This window comes from Sabethes cyaneus, chromosome 2 (genome assembly GCF_943734655.1).
Source record: "Sabethes cyaneus chromosome 2, idSabCyanKW18_F2, whole genome shotgun sequence".
NCBI lineage: Eukaryota > Metazoa > Arthropoda > Insecta > Diptera > Culicidae > Sabethes > Sabethes cyaneus.
The window spans coordinates 163373716-163389964 of record NC_071354.1 but is presented as its reverse complement, the minus strand read 5'-3'; the positions used below and the strand labels follow the sequence as shown (position 1 = coordinate 163389964).

Here is a 16249-nt window from a genome sequence, read left to right as displayed (position 1 = left end):
TTCCGTGAACCCCTTTTTCATATAAGACATCAGTTTTGAATAAAATCATTTAGTATATGGATACAATCGGGCGAAAGATAAGGTTGGTCACTCACTTTTTTATAATTGTTCACTTTTAGGATATCAAATTGACTAAGTTTATCGCGATCCTAAGAAATCTTGCTAGGATGAGGAGATATCACTTTTTCTGGCGCACTTCCCTATCAGACATCAAATTGGTCTAGGTTTATACTGCCGGTGGAAGCATAATTGTCCCATGTTACATTTTGTCATTTTCATTTTCAATGTTAGACATTTTGTTGTCTAACTTTATAATTATATATGTATTTTTATGAATACAATATGAATCGAAAACATGGTGTTTATACTAGAAAAACTCTAAAAAGTTTGAGGACAATTTGTCCCACTGGAAAAATGGATGCATATTTGTCTCGCTGCATATACCTTTTCATATAAAATGTTTTCAAGTTGTATAAAAAATTTAGTGAAGTTTTTCAACATTATCTCAAAGAGGAACAAATAATTACATCAAAACTAACTAATTTTAGAAAAATCAGTTTTTCAACTTTGAGTGCGATTTTCTCATTTTCGTGTTTTGTAACATGGGACAGATATGCTTCCAGCGGCAGTATAATAGCGATGGTAAGAAATTTTTTAAGGACGAGAGGATTTTATCACCACGAATACGGTTTTCCGGACAAACTGACGCGACTGATCAGAGCTACATTGGATCGAGTGATGTGTTTCGTACGCTCGAGTCCCTTCGAGACGCGTCGAGGGTTGAGACAAGGTGACGGTCTATCCTGCATGCTGTTCAACATCGCTCTTGAGGGGGTGATCCGACGAGCGGGCATCGAAACGCGAGGCACGATTTTTACCAAGAGTAGCCAACTTCTAGGCTTTGCAGATGACTTCGATATCATTGCCAGGAACTTTGCGACGGCGGAGGCAATCTACGCCAGACTGAAAGCGGAGTCTAGGAGAATTGGGCTAAAAATAAATGCGTCGAAGACCAAATACATGAAAGGAAGAGGCTCAAAGGAAACAAATGCGCGCCTCCCACGGACGGTAACCGTTGACGGCGACGAACTAGAAGTGGCAGAGGAGTTCGTGTATTTGGGATCGCTGGTAACCGCGGAGAACAACACTAGTAAGGAGATCCAGCCGCGCATCCAAGCGGGAAATCGGACCTACTTTGCCCTTCGTAAAACGCTACGATCAGGAAGCATACGCCGCCGCACGAAGCTAACAATGTACAAAACCATTATTAGACCGGTAGTTCTTTATGGACTTAAAGCCGTGACGCTGCTTACGGAGGACATACGCGCCCTTGCCGTGTTTGAGCGGAAAGTGCTGCGAACGATATTTGGCGGAGTACAAACTGAAAGCGAAGAGTGGCGGAGGCGTATGAATCACGAGCTACAGGCACTGCTTGGGGAGACTCCCATCGTACATCTAGCGAAAGTTAGCATGCTACGGTGGGCTGGACACGTCGTAAGGATGCCGGACGACAGTGCGACGAGTCCTCTTCAAGAACCCCACCGGCACCAGGAACCGGGACGCCCAACGTGCACGATGGCTCGACCAGGTCGAAAGCGATTTGCGACTTCTAAGACGACCAGGGAATTAGCGACGAGTGGCCCAAGACCGAGTTGAATGGAGACGAGTGCTTGAAACAGTACGAGCCACCACGGCTCTATGCCCAAAGTTTAAGCCCAAGGTTTTGCTGAACTTCGTTATAAATCTTCGGCCAGTTGGAACGAGGAGGCTTTGTCACTTTTTTATAAAAATAAAAGAAAAATGTAACGAGAACCATTAAATGCAAGTGTAAAAACTGGAATGAGTGTAAATTTAAGTACGATTGTATACAACCGTACCGCTTGTGGTGTGGAGATATCCTTATCGCTACGGCAAATCAGCATTACTTATTCCGAGGTATCACGAGCGTGGATTTTTAGTTAGACAATGGGTAACATTTTTCAATTATTTAAAAGTTTGTTAGGGAAATATGTAATGATTACTACTAGTCCTACGTCAAAAAGTTTTTCTAACAATCAAATGTTCCGTTAGCAAACGGGGTAGGCGCCTAATAGACCCGTCAATGCAGATAATAAGGAAGTACTTTTCCCTCCGCAAGATCAAAGAGCACACACCGTCGCACAAAGTTGACAATGACAAAACGCTAATCAGACCGGTAGTCCTTTATAGACTTGAGACAGTAACTTTGCTTACGGAAGACATACGTGCACTTGCCGTATTTGAACGAAAGGTGTTGCGGACTATTTTTGGTGGAGTACAAACGGATAGCGAAGAGTGGCGAGGACGTATGAACCACGAGTTGCAAGCACTACTTCGAGAGTTTACCATCGTACTTCTGGCGAAAGTTGGTACGGTGGGCCGGCCACGTCGCAAGGATGGCGGACGACTGTGCAATTAATCCGTTCTTTTCAAGAACCCAACGTGCTAGATGACTCGACCAGGTTGAAGCCGTCTTACCTGTGTCGAGACGCTTAACGAATAGGTGACGAGTAGCCCAGCACAGTGGAGAGGAATTGTTGATACGGCAAGAGCCACCCCGGCTCTCTACCTCGTTGTCGTACTACCCGCTCAAGAGCGATGTTGAACAGTATGCCTTGTCTCAAACCACGCCGCGTTTCGAAGGGAAATTCTGTCTGAAAAATCTGTCGAATGTTATCAATCTGGTCCGCAACTACGCGAGCCTCCATGAAGTCCGACTGGTAAGCATTGGTAAAATGTGATAAATAGCGCAGCTTATAAACACAAACACAGTTGATCCGCTGCGAACTGCTGACTACAAACAGTCCGAAATTTTGTTCGAATTCTTTATCAATGCATTCCGTTACATTCAAGTTTTGCAGCATCTTTTAAAAACTATAAATCGCCGGTATTCTGCTTACCGATCGAACCTGTTCCGATCAGATCAATTTTACTGCGATCAGAATCAAACTGTATGCCGACCGGAACGGGTCCAATCAGGTTGTACAATCGAGGCGAATGTCACCGAAGAGACAAATAAATCCCGCGTAACCTTTCAAAAGGACCTGTGTAACATTGATGGACTCACTCTGGCCTCCCTCTCTTCTGATTATTACGGCGACATAAACGCATTTTAACGAACATTTTCTTAACGTTTAGCTAAATAGTGCTTAGGCTAACTAAGTAGTAATTTGCTAACAGCTCTTGATAAAACATAAAAAATACAAAAAAATGCAGACAATATAGGTTTTATTTATGATTGTATTAGCACTAAATCGTGCTATGATACCTAGCAAAAACAGTAGTTGTATGAATCAAGTAATTAATGAACGATTTTCAATAAAAATAGGTAAGCCCACACCCGCACACACATGTATATATTAGATTGGTTTATGAAAAAGCTGTATAAATGAATAACATTAATGAATGCCAATAAGGCTTGGTTACTTACGTAATCCTTTCGTAAATTCCTCAAACGATAAAATAAATGGTTATTTTCCATATTAAATAAATTCCATATTCCATATTAAAGTCTTCAATATTTGTTAAAAGTTTTAAAAATAAAGATTAAGGTTGTTTAAAGCACATTTAGATTTGTGATTTTGGATAATTTAATAAAAGCCGCAGAAACATGTATAAAAGGTAAGTTTTTGTATCCTGGGTAATAATTATGGGAGTTTAAATACACCCAATGTTGGAATTTTATAGTTTTCAAGATCCGAAGACAATTATCTATCCAAGATACAGAAACTGTATTCTAATACTATTAAATAAGGCTCGATCACACAGTCATGATAAGTTAATTGAGTACAGTTAATATAAATTTTACGCGAAATTTTGAAAGCCAATTTAGCTTGAGTTGGTGTCGTAATTTTCATGACTGAGTGCTCTAGTAACCTTTTTTCTAATATCTACATGAAATATGCCATACAGGAGCTTCCGCGCCAGCTGCTACTTCTCGTACCGCTGCATACACCTTACTGCACTGAAAACGATAATTTTTAATACTAACACTTCTGATATTTTCATAAAAGTCTAGTTGTTTCTTTAAAACTATGTTTAATCTCAACAAGAACGACTATTGACAACATTCATTAGTGAGGTTGAGTTCTACGCCTATGGTTAATTTGACCAATTTCATAATAAACGATAAAGCTACAAGATGATTGTGGTCATTTATCTACGTCGTTCTAGCAGAAAACTGGGTAACCGAACCGAAGGATATACAATTGGATTTGAACATTATTTGTACAACAAAAATTGTACATTGCAATAATTTGATTGAATGTTTTTCTAGAATCGACCAACCCAAGAGATTAAACGTGACATGTCAGTAATAGTTGAAGGTTTCATAGCGATCATATTTGAAACATTCATCTATTTAATGTTTTTTAAGAAACAACCATTTTAAAGATTTCTTAGTACACTTCGCATCTCGACTAGAAACTATCAAAACATTTTTTTACAATCTAAGTATCATCGATATGACGTTGGAATCCTGGTTACATCTTTAGCGTCGACGAATAAAATTAGATATAGGAAAACAAAAATTTTACATCATGTTTGGGCTTAGCTTGTTGGCTGGAAATGCCAGAAATCATGTCAAACCGAAACAAAAGTCGATCTTGCTGAAAACGCATACCACGTTTCGCTTGACACGAAAAAATATTAGATGTGAAGCTGTCGAGTAAAAATCTCATTCATGTTTCACGTTTTCAGCAGAATCGACATTTATTTTTACAGAACCTTATATGTATTAAATATATGCCAATATCAACCAAACATGCTACTTTACCTGTCGCCACGTAAACAGCTCCAACTTAGGCTTAACTTAGTCATATAATTTCTAAATGCATCTAGAGTTGCTGTGCTGTTTAAGGCGATTTACTAACTCGTGATCATCACTGTAGTCATCCGGATGTATCGGTGCTTTGAAGTGCAACTGGAAAAATCCGCTTGTCTAGCTCGGATCGGGGAGAAAGATGCTCCCATGCTTTTAGGCTGTAATCAAATTAGCTTTTGGTTGCTGCGGTAAACACTGAAATCATTTAGGCGAGAATTCGATCAGTGACGTTGTGTGTATAGCAAAAGGCTTTCAACAAAAACGATTTCTTAGTAACATAATTTCAATGATTAGTGAACGAACTCAAAGCAAGTTTTTGTGTGACAAACGAAACAAAAATATATATTACACATTCAGCCTGTCACATTCACTCGTTTTTTGATTTACTACCAAAAATTAGGAGAACGTTACGTGTGGCTATGATTCCATTCCATAGTCTAACAAAATATATTGCTTGAGAATGATAAAAAAACAAAAGAACACTGTAAATTATGTGCCACAAACCTACCTCCCTATTTCGGCTTGATATAGAACTGCATCGCTCGAAGATCAACTTGTGACCTGATATTTATGAGATATTACAAAACTTCACTGATAACTATCATTAAATAACATGTAGGATATTGATAGCCTAGAAATAAACTCATAGCCAAACGGCCCGTTTCATCCGAATTCTTTTCTCAATAAATAACAAATTGAATTATACGTGTCACATACACATTATACACACATAAATAATACGAAAACAATAATCAAAGATAGATTAATGACAAACTACCGCTGTTTTCGAAATCTGTAACCCAACTTACCTTCGCCTCGTCTAGCCTCCCTAGCGCTTTCAGCAGGTTTCCCAAATCACTTCTGACGCAGTACAAATCCTAAATAAATTAAAATAATAATATTATATACCAAACTACCAAAAATTAGCACAATTGCATTGGCTATACCGGATTGTACTGCAAAGCGGTCACATAGGCCTGAACTGCCTGTTCCATGTCTCGAGCGGCTACTAATGCTGCAGCCAGGTTGATGTAGCCATCTATGAAATCGGGCTTCAAACGAACGGCATGGCGATAGTTTTCTAAGGCTTCCTGCAGTTGGCCACGCTCTTTGTACACGTTTCCCAGATTGCTGAAAGTTTAGAAGCGCAACAGAAGTAATTCGGTAAGAAGGGAAATAGCACTAAGAACTGGAAGACTATAGGTATTATGCGAAACTTCGGAAAAATGGCATGAGGTTAACAAAAGAGTGAAATGGGTAAACACATACAATGACCAAGGACATGCATTTGAAAAGGAAAATAATTATATAAAAAGGGAATTGGGCGGTGCATTTTATATCTCTTCCCCCATGTGATAGGTGCTTTTCAATATTGAATATATTCAATATTGACTGTATTTACAGTCTGTTGCATTTGCTAGATTTGTCTGCTATGTCATAATAAGTCTAATGAAAATTCAAGTCGTAACATTGGATTGTCAATCGATAGATGATCTTTGGGAATTAAAAGAACGCTTCCATAGAGTTTCATTACCTGTATGCTTCAGCTAACAACGGATTTTGTTTGATCGCCAATGTGGAAAATTGCGCTGATTTGTCCAGCCGACGGCATTGAAAATGGATTGAAGACAAAAGCAACAACACTCCAGTGTTGTTACTTTCCTGACGCCATAGTTGCATACAGTGGCGCTCAGCATTTTCATAATCGACTGCTTGGTATTCACGATGAGCTAGTTCCAATAGTCCTGCAAAAAAGGAATTAATTATGTACTTCAGACAGGAGGGCACTTTTTTGAGTGAAATCAATGCCAAATCTTAATTTAACATAACGGGAAACCAGCAGTCATTAACTTTTCGTCGGAAAGCCCAATTTCGGAAGCAGTTTTTCGGCCCAAAAGCGGGATTCTGTTTATAAAAATTAAAATATTGCATTCTTCTTGCCAATCTGAACACAGCGAATATATTTTCATAAACAGAATTTTTGTTTCAAAAAAAAAAAAAAAATTGGCAGAATCGATGACGACTAATTTCATCTTAAAAATTTGAGTTGTTCGGTTGGCCTGCATTGATTTTACATGTTTTGTTAGTCCACGGACATAAATATTGGATCAGTAATGACTATGATTTCATTCAGCTACAACAAAAACAAATGCAAGAATGATTTATAAGTTTTTCCTTTTTTCAGTTCAATACCCATTTCTTATAATAAGCGTGTATTTCTGTACGTAGTTTTATCCATGTACGATGTACGTAGTATAATTGGATTTTGTAGTTGAGCGAGAATACAGAAGCAAGTGTTCCGACTTCCGATGTGATGGTTCTTTACTGCTGCCGGAAGCATATCTGTCCCATATCACAAAAAACTACAAGGTATACAGCCCTAAGGGTTGTACGAAAGGGTGACGTAGGACTATATCAGATCATTAGATCAAATACTAATGTAAACTGCATCTCTGGTATATGTATGTTTACAAGAATCTGTAAGTGCCATTGTTTAAGTTAATGATTAAAAGAGTAGAGCGAAATTCTTCATTGAATGCAATGGTGGCTTTGAAAATACGTTCATAAGTACAACGCCTGCAACCTCTGAGACATAGAGGTTTCTTTTAAAAATCACTGGTATGCATCATAAAGGTTTAAATAGTAATGAATGACCAGCCCACAGATTATTGTATTAAATATGGTTATGCGTAGCTTTCAATAATCTTACTTTAACTCGCTTGTGGCCTTTGAAAGGGCAAATGGTTACAGATAACATGAAAACCAAAGCACGTTCATCGCAAATATGTGCCATTCGAATGTCCTTCTTTTCTTGACATGAATGGCAACTGGTACGTAAGTTAGCGACGTCCATTCACTGTCTCTTGCTCCGAGAAAGTTTTATTAGTTTACTTTCACAGCTTACCGCTTGTTACATAGCAGAGAACATGGCACATACGCAAAAATTTCTGTTTTATTTGTATAAGAGTCCTTATCATCATACCACTGGGCTGAGGTCTCAAACCATCATAAAATAAATTCATGCCTCCAAAAACCCCCACATGCCAAATTTGGTTCTATTTGCTTTATTAGTTCTCGAGTTATGAGGAAATTTGTGTTTCATTTATCCCATACAAAAATACGCTTCGAATTATGTAAAAGTAAATATGTAAAAGTTATGCTTCCACCGGTAATATAGCGATGGTCCTGATGATGGATTCGTTTACAGTGTGCAAACGCATTCACCATATGACATGTTCGGCATTGAGAAACTAGAAATGGATTCAGGTACAACGGATTACCTACGAATGGCCGAAATACAAATGGATGAAATAACAAATGGCATAATGGGTCTGATGGCCGAAGCACGAATGGTCGAACCACAAATGACCGAAAAACACATGGCCGAATGTGCGCTGTCGCTCGCTTGGACTCAACTAAGACGGTTACTAGTCAGTAAACCTAGGAAAATGCATGCACCTAAATAGAGACATTTTCCGGTGCTTCCAACGGCTGCTTGCCGGCAAACATCCGCGATCTGTGGTCGTCTCGCCCACATATGGAGACGTTTGCTAGTGAAACGATAGATAGGTCATGTATCTTATTGTTGCCCACCGAACTGCTCAGTGGGAAGGGCAGGGGAAAAGAAATTGCTAATCTCAATCCGTGTTTCCGTCGCAAATAGAAACCGCGTACACGAACCACTAATCCGGGTTATATAACAGGTAATAATAATGCCAAGAATTCAAGGATCGATATATGAATGAATTATATGAAGGTCACAAATCCAAATAATGCTGAATGACCAGGATTGAAAACTAGTTTTGTGGAGATAAAATTTCAGGATAGGTAATGAGGATGTCGTAAAATCTTGATTCTACATATAACTTAACCATTTACTACCCTTTTCCTGACAGTTTTTACTAAGAACTAGATTACTTGCGCTTATCTAAGGCTGGTGTGTCATACTTATCCTCGACGACGACGATTACGACGATCAAAGTGGCCTCGACCACTATAGCTATGGGGTTTCGTGTTCTATCCGTCATTGCTGAATCGACAGCTAGGCTACTGATTGCACAGGTGTTTTAATTGCAGGCGACGTTAAAACTACCCACAGCGGGACTTTCGCTGCTAGTACTCGCTGCTAGCATGGGAGCTAGTACATAGAACCGATGGAAAAGCAGAACGATTCTATCGCGCTGCGCCGAATGCTGACTGGCACAGATGCTAGCGCTGGTCTTCTGCGCCTTAGGAATAAAATCCAAGAATAAAAGGACTTATTCGAGGGATCTAAGTCTTTTTCATACACCAGCCTTAATCTACCATTACACATTTTAAAATCTGATAATTATTTTTACCTTTTGTTTCTTTGTATAACAACACTATTATTTTTACAAACTTTTTATTCACGTCTGCTTCATTCATTGCTTTCATCTTTTTTTCTTCGTGTTTGTGGATTCTTGGCTTTTATTTATTTTTGTTGTTTAATTATTTGGCACTAAAATATTATTAAAATGTTACCATCGACTATTTATATTACACAATAAAATTTTTTTAAACCTGACAATTACCTAGTATTTTGATTTTAATTACACACAGACAACATAATCAGCATTTCATCTCACCGATAAAAAATTATTTAAAAAATCACAATACGATACGCACACTGATATCGTTAAGTTTTCCAAACAAATGATCTCCAGTTTATCGTGCCTGAGCCCTTTTATAATTTCGCTCAATTAAAAATTTGATTTTTTTAATTAACAACCTTTTGTCCTGGCAACCATTATTTACTGCATAATACCCTATGGTTTTGAATACCTCGTTTGTGTGCCTCATGGTATCTGTGAGCAACCCTGTAGGGGCGACCCCTCCGTCTACGTGAACATGGAGGGTAATCACACATACAGAGGAATCTTCTAATTGTATTACAAAAGTCCCAGACGTGGAGGGATATCACTCATCCCGTCGATCGCAACACAATTTCTCTCCCGGTAAGCATTGTACATTTTATCGCTGCGTCTGATTATTTCCTGTTATTAAAATGGTTTAAATAGCTAGAGTTTTGTCAATTTTTAAGAAAAAATTGCAACTGTTCAAAATTAGGCACTGTTTTGAATTAGAAGTAAATTATTTTTATCGATGAATTGTTATTGAGATTCATGTAAAATTCTTCACTTCTACGTGTTTATGTTTTGTTGGCTTGATCGCATCACTTCGCTGCCGTGTGAATGCAGCGTATTAAAAGCAAAACGCCTGTAGCGCCACCTCATTTTGTGGCGGTTTCAGGAAACATAGTTGATGCCCGGGGGTTGGGTATCACCCACTCAGTAGACAGCTTACTCAGGTCGTTTTAGATATGACCGAACTAGCTTTCCCGTGTGAGTGACTGGTCCACCCGATGGTCTGGAGCGCTATCCTTCAAACAGTCGACTTGGTCAGAAATGGACTTAGGAAATTTTTGGATTGGTAATTATGAGCAGATTAAAAAAAACTTACTAAATTAGCAGAGCTAATTCTATATAACATATGTAACCAAAGGTTACACTTATAATGAGCGTAACTCATTTCCGCTTAAGACAAAGAAAGAAGTATTGATCAACAATACTCTACCTATGCGCTATGGATGGTAGACGGTTGAATAATGCGCTCCAGAACCACCACGAAGTTCCACAGCCTCTTATTCAGCAACTCCTATTTCTACCTCCTCGTGGTACCATCCGGGATACGATCCTTAGTGGAAATCGGACAACCGGTACAAACTAGGGTCGTATGAGGACAGAGAAGGGGCACTCATGCGAAGGCTGAGTGTAAACTCTCCGCTTGCTGGACGGCTCTTGTAAAACTACTAGGAACCAAAGCAGAGGGTCCAAAGCCCCTAATGGAGGTTGTTTTAATAGCTGTTATCCATGGCTATTATGTAAAAACTTGAATGGATAAACCCCTAATGCAAGGTGTGACGCCGAGGGATGAATAGTGGAGGGGGTTCTATAAATTCTCTCGCCGCAACGGAGCCAGTGGAGTACTAGGGCGCCCTCCACAGTAATCTGCCCTTGCTTCATCAAGCCGGTCACTGATGCGGTTGACGATTTCTTACCGTGCATGCTCCCTCTGCCGAAAAAACAAAGGCAGGAAAGAGATGGAGGGGGGAATAGGAGCATAGGGAAGGAACATCTAGCCTTGTTCCTCGTCTATCCCCAATACACCGACTCGTAGCGAGTTGACGACGAGACGGCTCCAAACCTGGAGGGTGAGCTGAAGCTATAGGAGAGCCGAACAGTCATGGCCAGTTGGATGGCCGTACAATCGCTCAAACAATCTAACCATCTATAACGTCGAGTATTAAGGTACTCAAAAGTTGCTTAGTCTCAATAAGAGAGATATTAGCACGCTTACCGCTACCGGTCTTGTGACAAGACATTATCCGAGTAAATATCATGTTCGGAATCTTGGTTTCGTGCAAGAATATTTAACCACGGAACACTTACTCTGCAATTGCGGAGTACAAATAGCACGCAGACTGCAATACAGTGGGATTTCGAATTTGGCATGCCTCTTTAAACATAAAATGGCTGTAATCATTGAATAATGATATTTAGTCAATTTTTAAAGTATTTACATTCAATTTTTTCATATGGAAAATGGGTCTCGATTTTGGCACGGTTTCGATTTTGGCAACATAGGCGACACGCATCAAGGTACAATATCGAGGTATTACTAAATTTGTTTTTGATTTTTCTATTTCTACTAGGGTAGATGCTCCAGTAGTTGTGGTAGTACCAGTAGTGGTGGAAACTCGAAATATATCATGATTTTGGCGGATTTCGAGATAATTTCCGTTTTCTATTGTTAAATATATATTTGTTAACAGCTTTATCTAAGATACACAGTTAAAATTCAAGATGTTGGTGCAAAAATTACAAATTCCTTTTCAGCAGTCCAATAGAGTGCAATTGCTTAAGAAATTCGTAACAATCCATAGCATTTTAACAAGCCTACGTTGTTATCCACCTGCTGCCATGCTCATTGCAAGCGTTGCTAAGGCGGTAAACAACATTCCACTATTATAGGCAAATTTTCCACTATTATAGGAACATTACCACTACTTTTGGAGCACATACTAATGTCAGGAAAAGCAATATTTTAGTTATATTAACCAGCAGAATGGTATAATTTTGGTATGTATTTAAAGCCAACACTATGGTGCATCATATTATCATGTAGTTCAATTGGAAACTGATAAATTGAGCGTTCAAATTGTCTTTACACACTATCCCCCGACATAATCCCTCCATTACTGGAGCATCTACCCTACGCGTCCAAAAATTTTCTCGATATCCCATCGACGTACCTATTTTTTAATTATGTATCGAGAAAATAAAAAACGCGAATTTTGCTCGTAAAAACGTTGTAAGCGATTCAAAGAATATCGATTTTTGCTTTATATCTGGTGTAGTGTTACAAGGCATATAGTGTAAAATGTCATGCTAGTAGTTTTAAGTCTTGATAATTAATTTGAATTACCTATGATAAATCAGACAGACTATTATGACCATATGTGTTAATACCAGCGAAACGAAGTTAACCGAGAATCACATGACTATTAAATAAAACATAGGTATCCATAATGTTATAAAAAAATATTTTAACATCAATTTCAATAGGGTCTATAAATGTTCTTTTCCTTTTTTAGGAAAATACAAGCGAATTGTAAATTCATTTTTTCAGGCATCATGCTGCTTTTGACCTTGAGAAGAAAAATTTTACATGCTACCTATAATGCACAAACTTTAAACGTGCAGAACTCTGCATGATAACTGGTTCGATTGCGACAGCCTGCTGGTTTCGATTGATAGAGTAGGTATCGCACGTCCCTTTCATAACAAGCACTTCTTAAAATGATTTCTATTTATAAACGCCACGTTACACGTAATTATGCTATGTCAGAGGAATTGTGCACAGGTTTGCCGTTCGAACAATTGAAGTTCGTTGAGCGCAATCGCGGCACGTATGTATCTAACAGTAGGGTTGAACCTTCCGTGATATTTAGAATCGATACGCTGTTACGAGCACTATATTTTTGCAATGTTTAGAGCATGCATTTTTACTAGAAAACTGATTGCGATAGATTGAATGGGGTAACTTACCGACTGAGGACAGCTGCTGAGCCTGATCAATTTTGACATTGTTTTGCACGACCTGCTGTTGTTGCTGTACCTGCACTTGTGGTTGCTGCTGAATGACTACTGTTTGAGGCTGAGCTTGCACTTGGATCTGCTGCTGTGGCGGAGGCTGAGCCGTTTGAGTCCCAGGAACTTGACCTTGCATTTTTCGTACCAGCTCGATTTTTCTACGTTTTTTTATTACAGTATCACTAGCACTATCGGCTTGTAGTATCTGAAGTAGTAACGCGAGTAAAAAAATAATGTAAATTAGTATATAAAACTCCGAAAATACATTCATAATAATAAGAAGCTCACATAGGTAATACGAATTACACCAGCACTGGATAATAGAGAAAGAACGGCCAAAATAATAGATTTTCGATTGATTTTAAACCGAAAAGTAAAAATTTACTGAGCACACACTGATAGAGACAAGAAAAGAAAGCCAGTCGCCATGTTATCGAAAAATTGTCTTGACTGACTGCCGTTCACTGTAGCCGACGTACTTCAGCTTCGTTTGTCTGCCGCGAACTGTACTGAACTGAACTGACTGACGTTGAAAACGTTGAAAACAGAGCTGCAGGCCAGTGATGCCAGATCTACGGATTTTCATGAACTTTGCGGAAAAGATTGAAAGTTTCATTTAGTTACAAAAAGTACGTGTGGGGTATATGAAATGAATAATATCCTGAAAAGCATAACTTTATTCTTTCTGAGAAAAAGAAGTGAATAGAATACTTTTCTTTAATGATAAATGTATTAAAAATGGAAGATTTGCTTTATTGCTGTTAATAAAAACTAGCATTTTTCGCTTTGACGGCAGATATTTATAGTAATACTGATATTTTCCTGATTGAAGTGCGGCAAAATGGTTATTAAATATTTTCATTTTTATTTTTTCCCACATTTTGGCAGCTCCGTAATTAAATTTCTGCATTGCGATAGAACTTCAAAATCAAGCGAATAAGGTTGTTCTTTTTAACCAAGTAGATGCAATCCTTATTCAATATACATCAATGTTCAATATCCTCTTCAATACGCGACAAATAAAAACTCTTGGACTTTCAGAAAGCGATGAAAAGTCAATGGAACTGTGATGAAAAGATGGTAAAAATACGATAAAAACTGTCAAACAGTCGATAAAACATACAAAAAAGTTTACAAAAATATGGCGCATATACATCATCAAAAAGACGCCGAAAGAACAACGAAAAGACAAGAAAAATACAACAATTTTGTTGTCTTGGCAACAAACAGGACGAGAGATGATAAAAAAATGACAATGAAAACGAAGAGAAGGCGGCAAAATGCCATAAAACGAAAATACGATAGAAAGATGGCAAGAAAACATAAAAGGACGATAAAAATATAACAGAGAAATGAAAATGAGATGACGAATAAGGAGAAAAGGCAATAAGGAGATTACAAAAAGACGGGGAAATGGTTCCGAAAAAGAAACGATAATATGACGAACAGACAATATATATATATATATATATATATATATATATATATATATATATATATATATATATATATATATATATATATATATATATATATATATATATATATATATATCTATACCTATAAAGAAGGATTTCTGTCTGTCTGTCCTGTGTTTCTTATAGAATCAAAAACTACTGAACCAATCGGCGTGAAAATTTGCATGTGGAGGTTTTTGGGGCCAGGAAAGGTTTTAGTGATGGTTAGAGACCCCTCCCCCCACTCAGAGGGGGGCTCCCATACAAATGAAACACAAATTTCTGCATAACTCTAGAACTGATCAAGCAAATAGAACCAAATTTGGCATGTGGGTGTTTTCGGTGACAAGAATTTATTCTAGGGTAATTTGAGACCCCTCCCCTCTTTATAAGGGGATTTATAACTCCTCTCCCCTTTAAGAGGGGGGGTTTCCATACAAATTTCCTCATAATTCGAGAACTAATCAAGCAAATGGAACCAAATTTGGCATGTGAAGGTTTTCGAGGGCAAGAAAATTTTCTATGTTGAATTAGGACCCCTCCTCACTTTAAGAGGGGGGGCTCCTGTACAAATGAAATACCAATTTCCTCATAACTCGAGAACTAATCAAGCAAATGGAACCAAATTTGGCATGTCTGTGTTTTTGAAGACAAAATTTTTTTCTATGATGAATTGGGGCCCCTCGCCACTTTAAGAGGGGGGGGGGCTCCTATACAAACGAAATACAAATTTCCTTATAACTCGAGAGCTAATCCAGCAAATGGAACCAAATTTGGCATGTAGGTGTTTTTGGAGGCAAGAATGTTTTCTATGATGAATAAGAACCTCTCCCCACTTTAGGAGGGGGGGCTCCTATACACATGAAATACAAATTTCCTCATAACTCGAGAACTAATCAAGCAAATAGAACCAAATTTGGCATGTGGGTGTTTTCGGTGACAAGAATTTATTCTATGGTAAATTGAGACCCCTCCCTCTTTATAAGGGGAATTGTAACTCCTCTCCCCTTTAAGAGGGGGGGCTTCCATACAGATTTCCTCATAACTCGAGAACTAATCAAGCAAATGGAACCAACTTTGGCATGTGAAGGTTTTCGAGGGCAAGAAAATTTTCTACGGTGAATTAGGACGCCTCCCCACTCTAAGAGGGGGGGCTCCTGTACAAATGAAATACAAATTTCCTCCTAACTCGAGAACTAATCAAGCAAATAGAACAACATTTGGCATGTGGGTGTTTTTTTTGGTGACAAGAATTTATTCTATGGTGAATTGAGACCCCTCCCCTCTTTATAAGAGGAATTATAACTCCTCTCCCCTTTAAGAGGGGGGACTTCCATACAAATTTCCTCATAACTCGAGAACTAATCAAGCAAATGCAACCAAATTTGGCATGTGAAGGTTTTCGAGAGCAAGAAAATTTTCTATGGTGAATTAGGACCCCTCCCCACTTTAAGAGGAGGGGCTCCTGTACAAATGAAATACAAATTTCCTCATAACTCGAGAACTAATCAAGCGAATTGAACTAAATTTGGCATGTGTGTGTTTTTGGAGACATTTTTTTTTTCAATGATGAATTGGGACCCCTCCCCACTTTAGGAGGGGGGGTCCTATACAAACGAAATACAAATTTCCTCATAACTCGAGAACTAATCCAGCAAATGGAACCAAATTTGGCGTGTAGGTGTTTTTGGAGGCAAGAATTTTTTCTGTGATGAATTAGGACCTCTTCCCACATTAGGAGGGGGGGCTCCAATACAAATGAAATACAAATTTCCCCA

The 16249-nt window shown here is 38.4% G+C and overlaps 1 protein-coding gene across 2 annotated transcripts in view; it reads right to left on the bottom strand.

Annotated features, from left to right (window-relative positions):
- Nucleotides 1-16249, bottom strand: part of LOC128738187 (UDP-N-acetylglucosamine--peptide N-acetylglucosaminyltransferase 110 kDa subunit) — a 59314-nt gene that overhangs the window by 37737 nt on the left and 5328 nt on the right. The window contains exons 1-5 of one of the 2 annotated variants that reach the window (XM_053833123.1): nt 13303-13510; nt 12970-13219; nt 6375-6585; nt 5788-5971; nt 5650-5718 (exon numbers count right to left, since the gene is read on the bottom strand). In XM_053833123.1, the coding sequence (XP_053689098.1) occupies nt 5650-5718; nt 5788-5971; nt 6375-6585; nt 12970-13150 (645 nt within the window). In that variant the 5' untranslated portion in view covers nt 13151-13219; nt 13303-13510. Of the gene's footprint in view, nt 1-5649; nt 5719-5787; nt 5972-6374; nt 6586-12969; nt 13220-13302; nt 13511-16249 lie in introns of those variants that run through there. The other variant, XM_053833122.1, reaches the window with a different exon arrangement.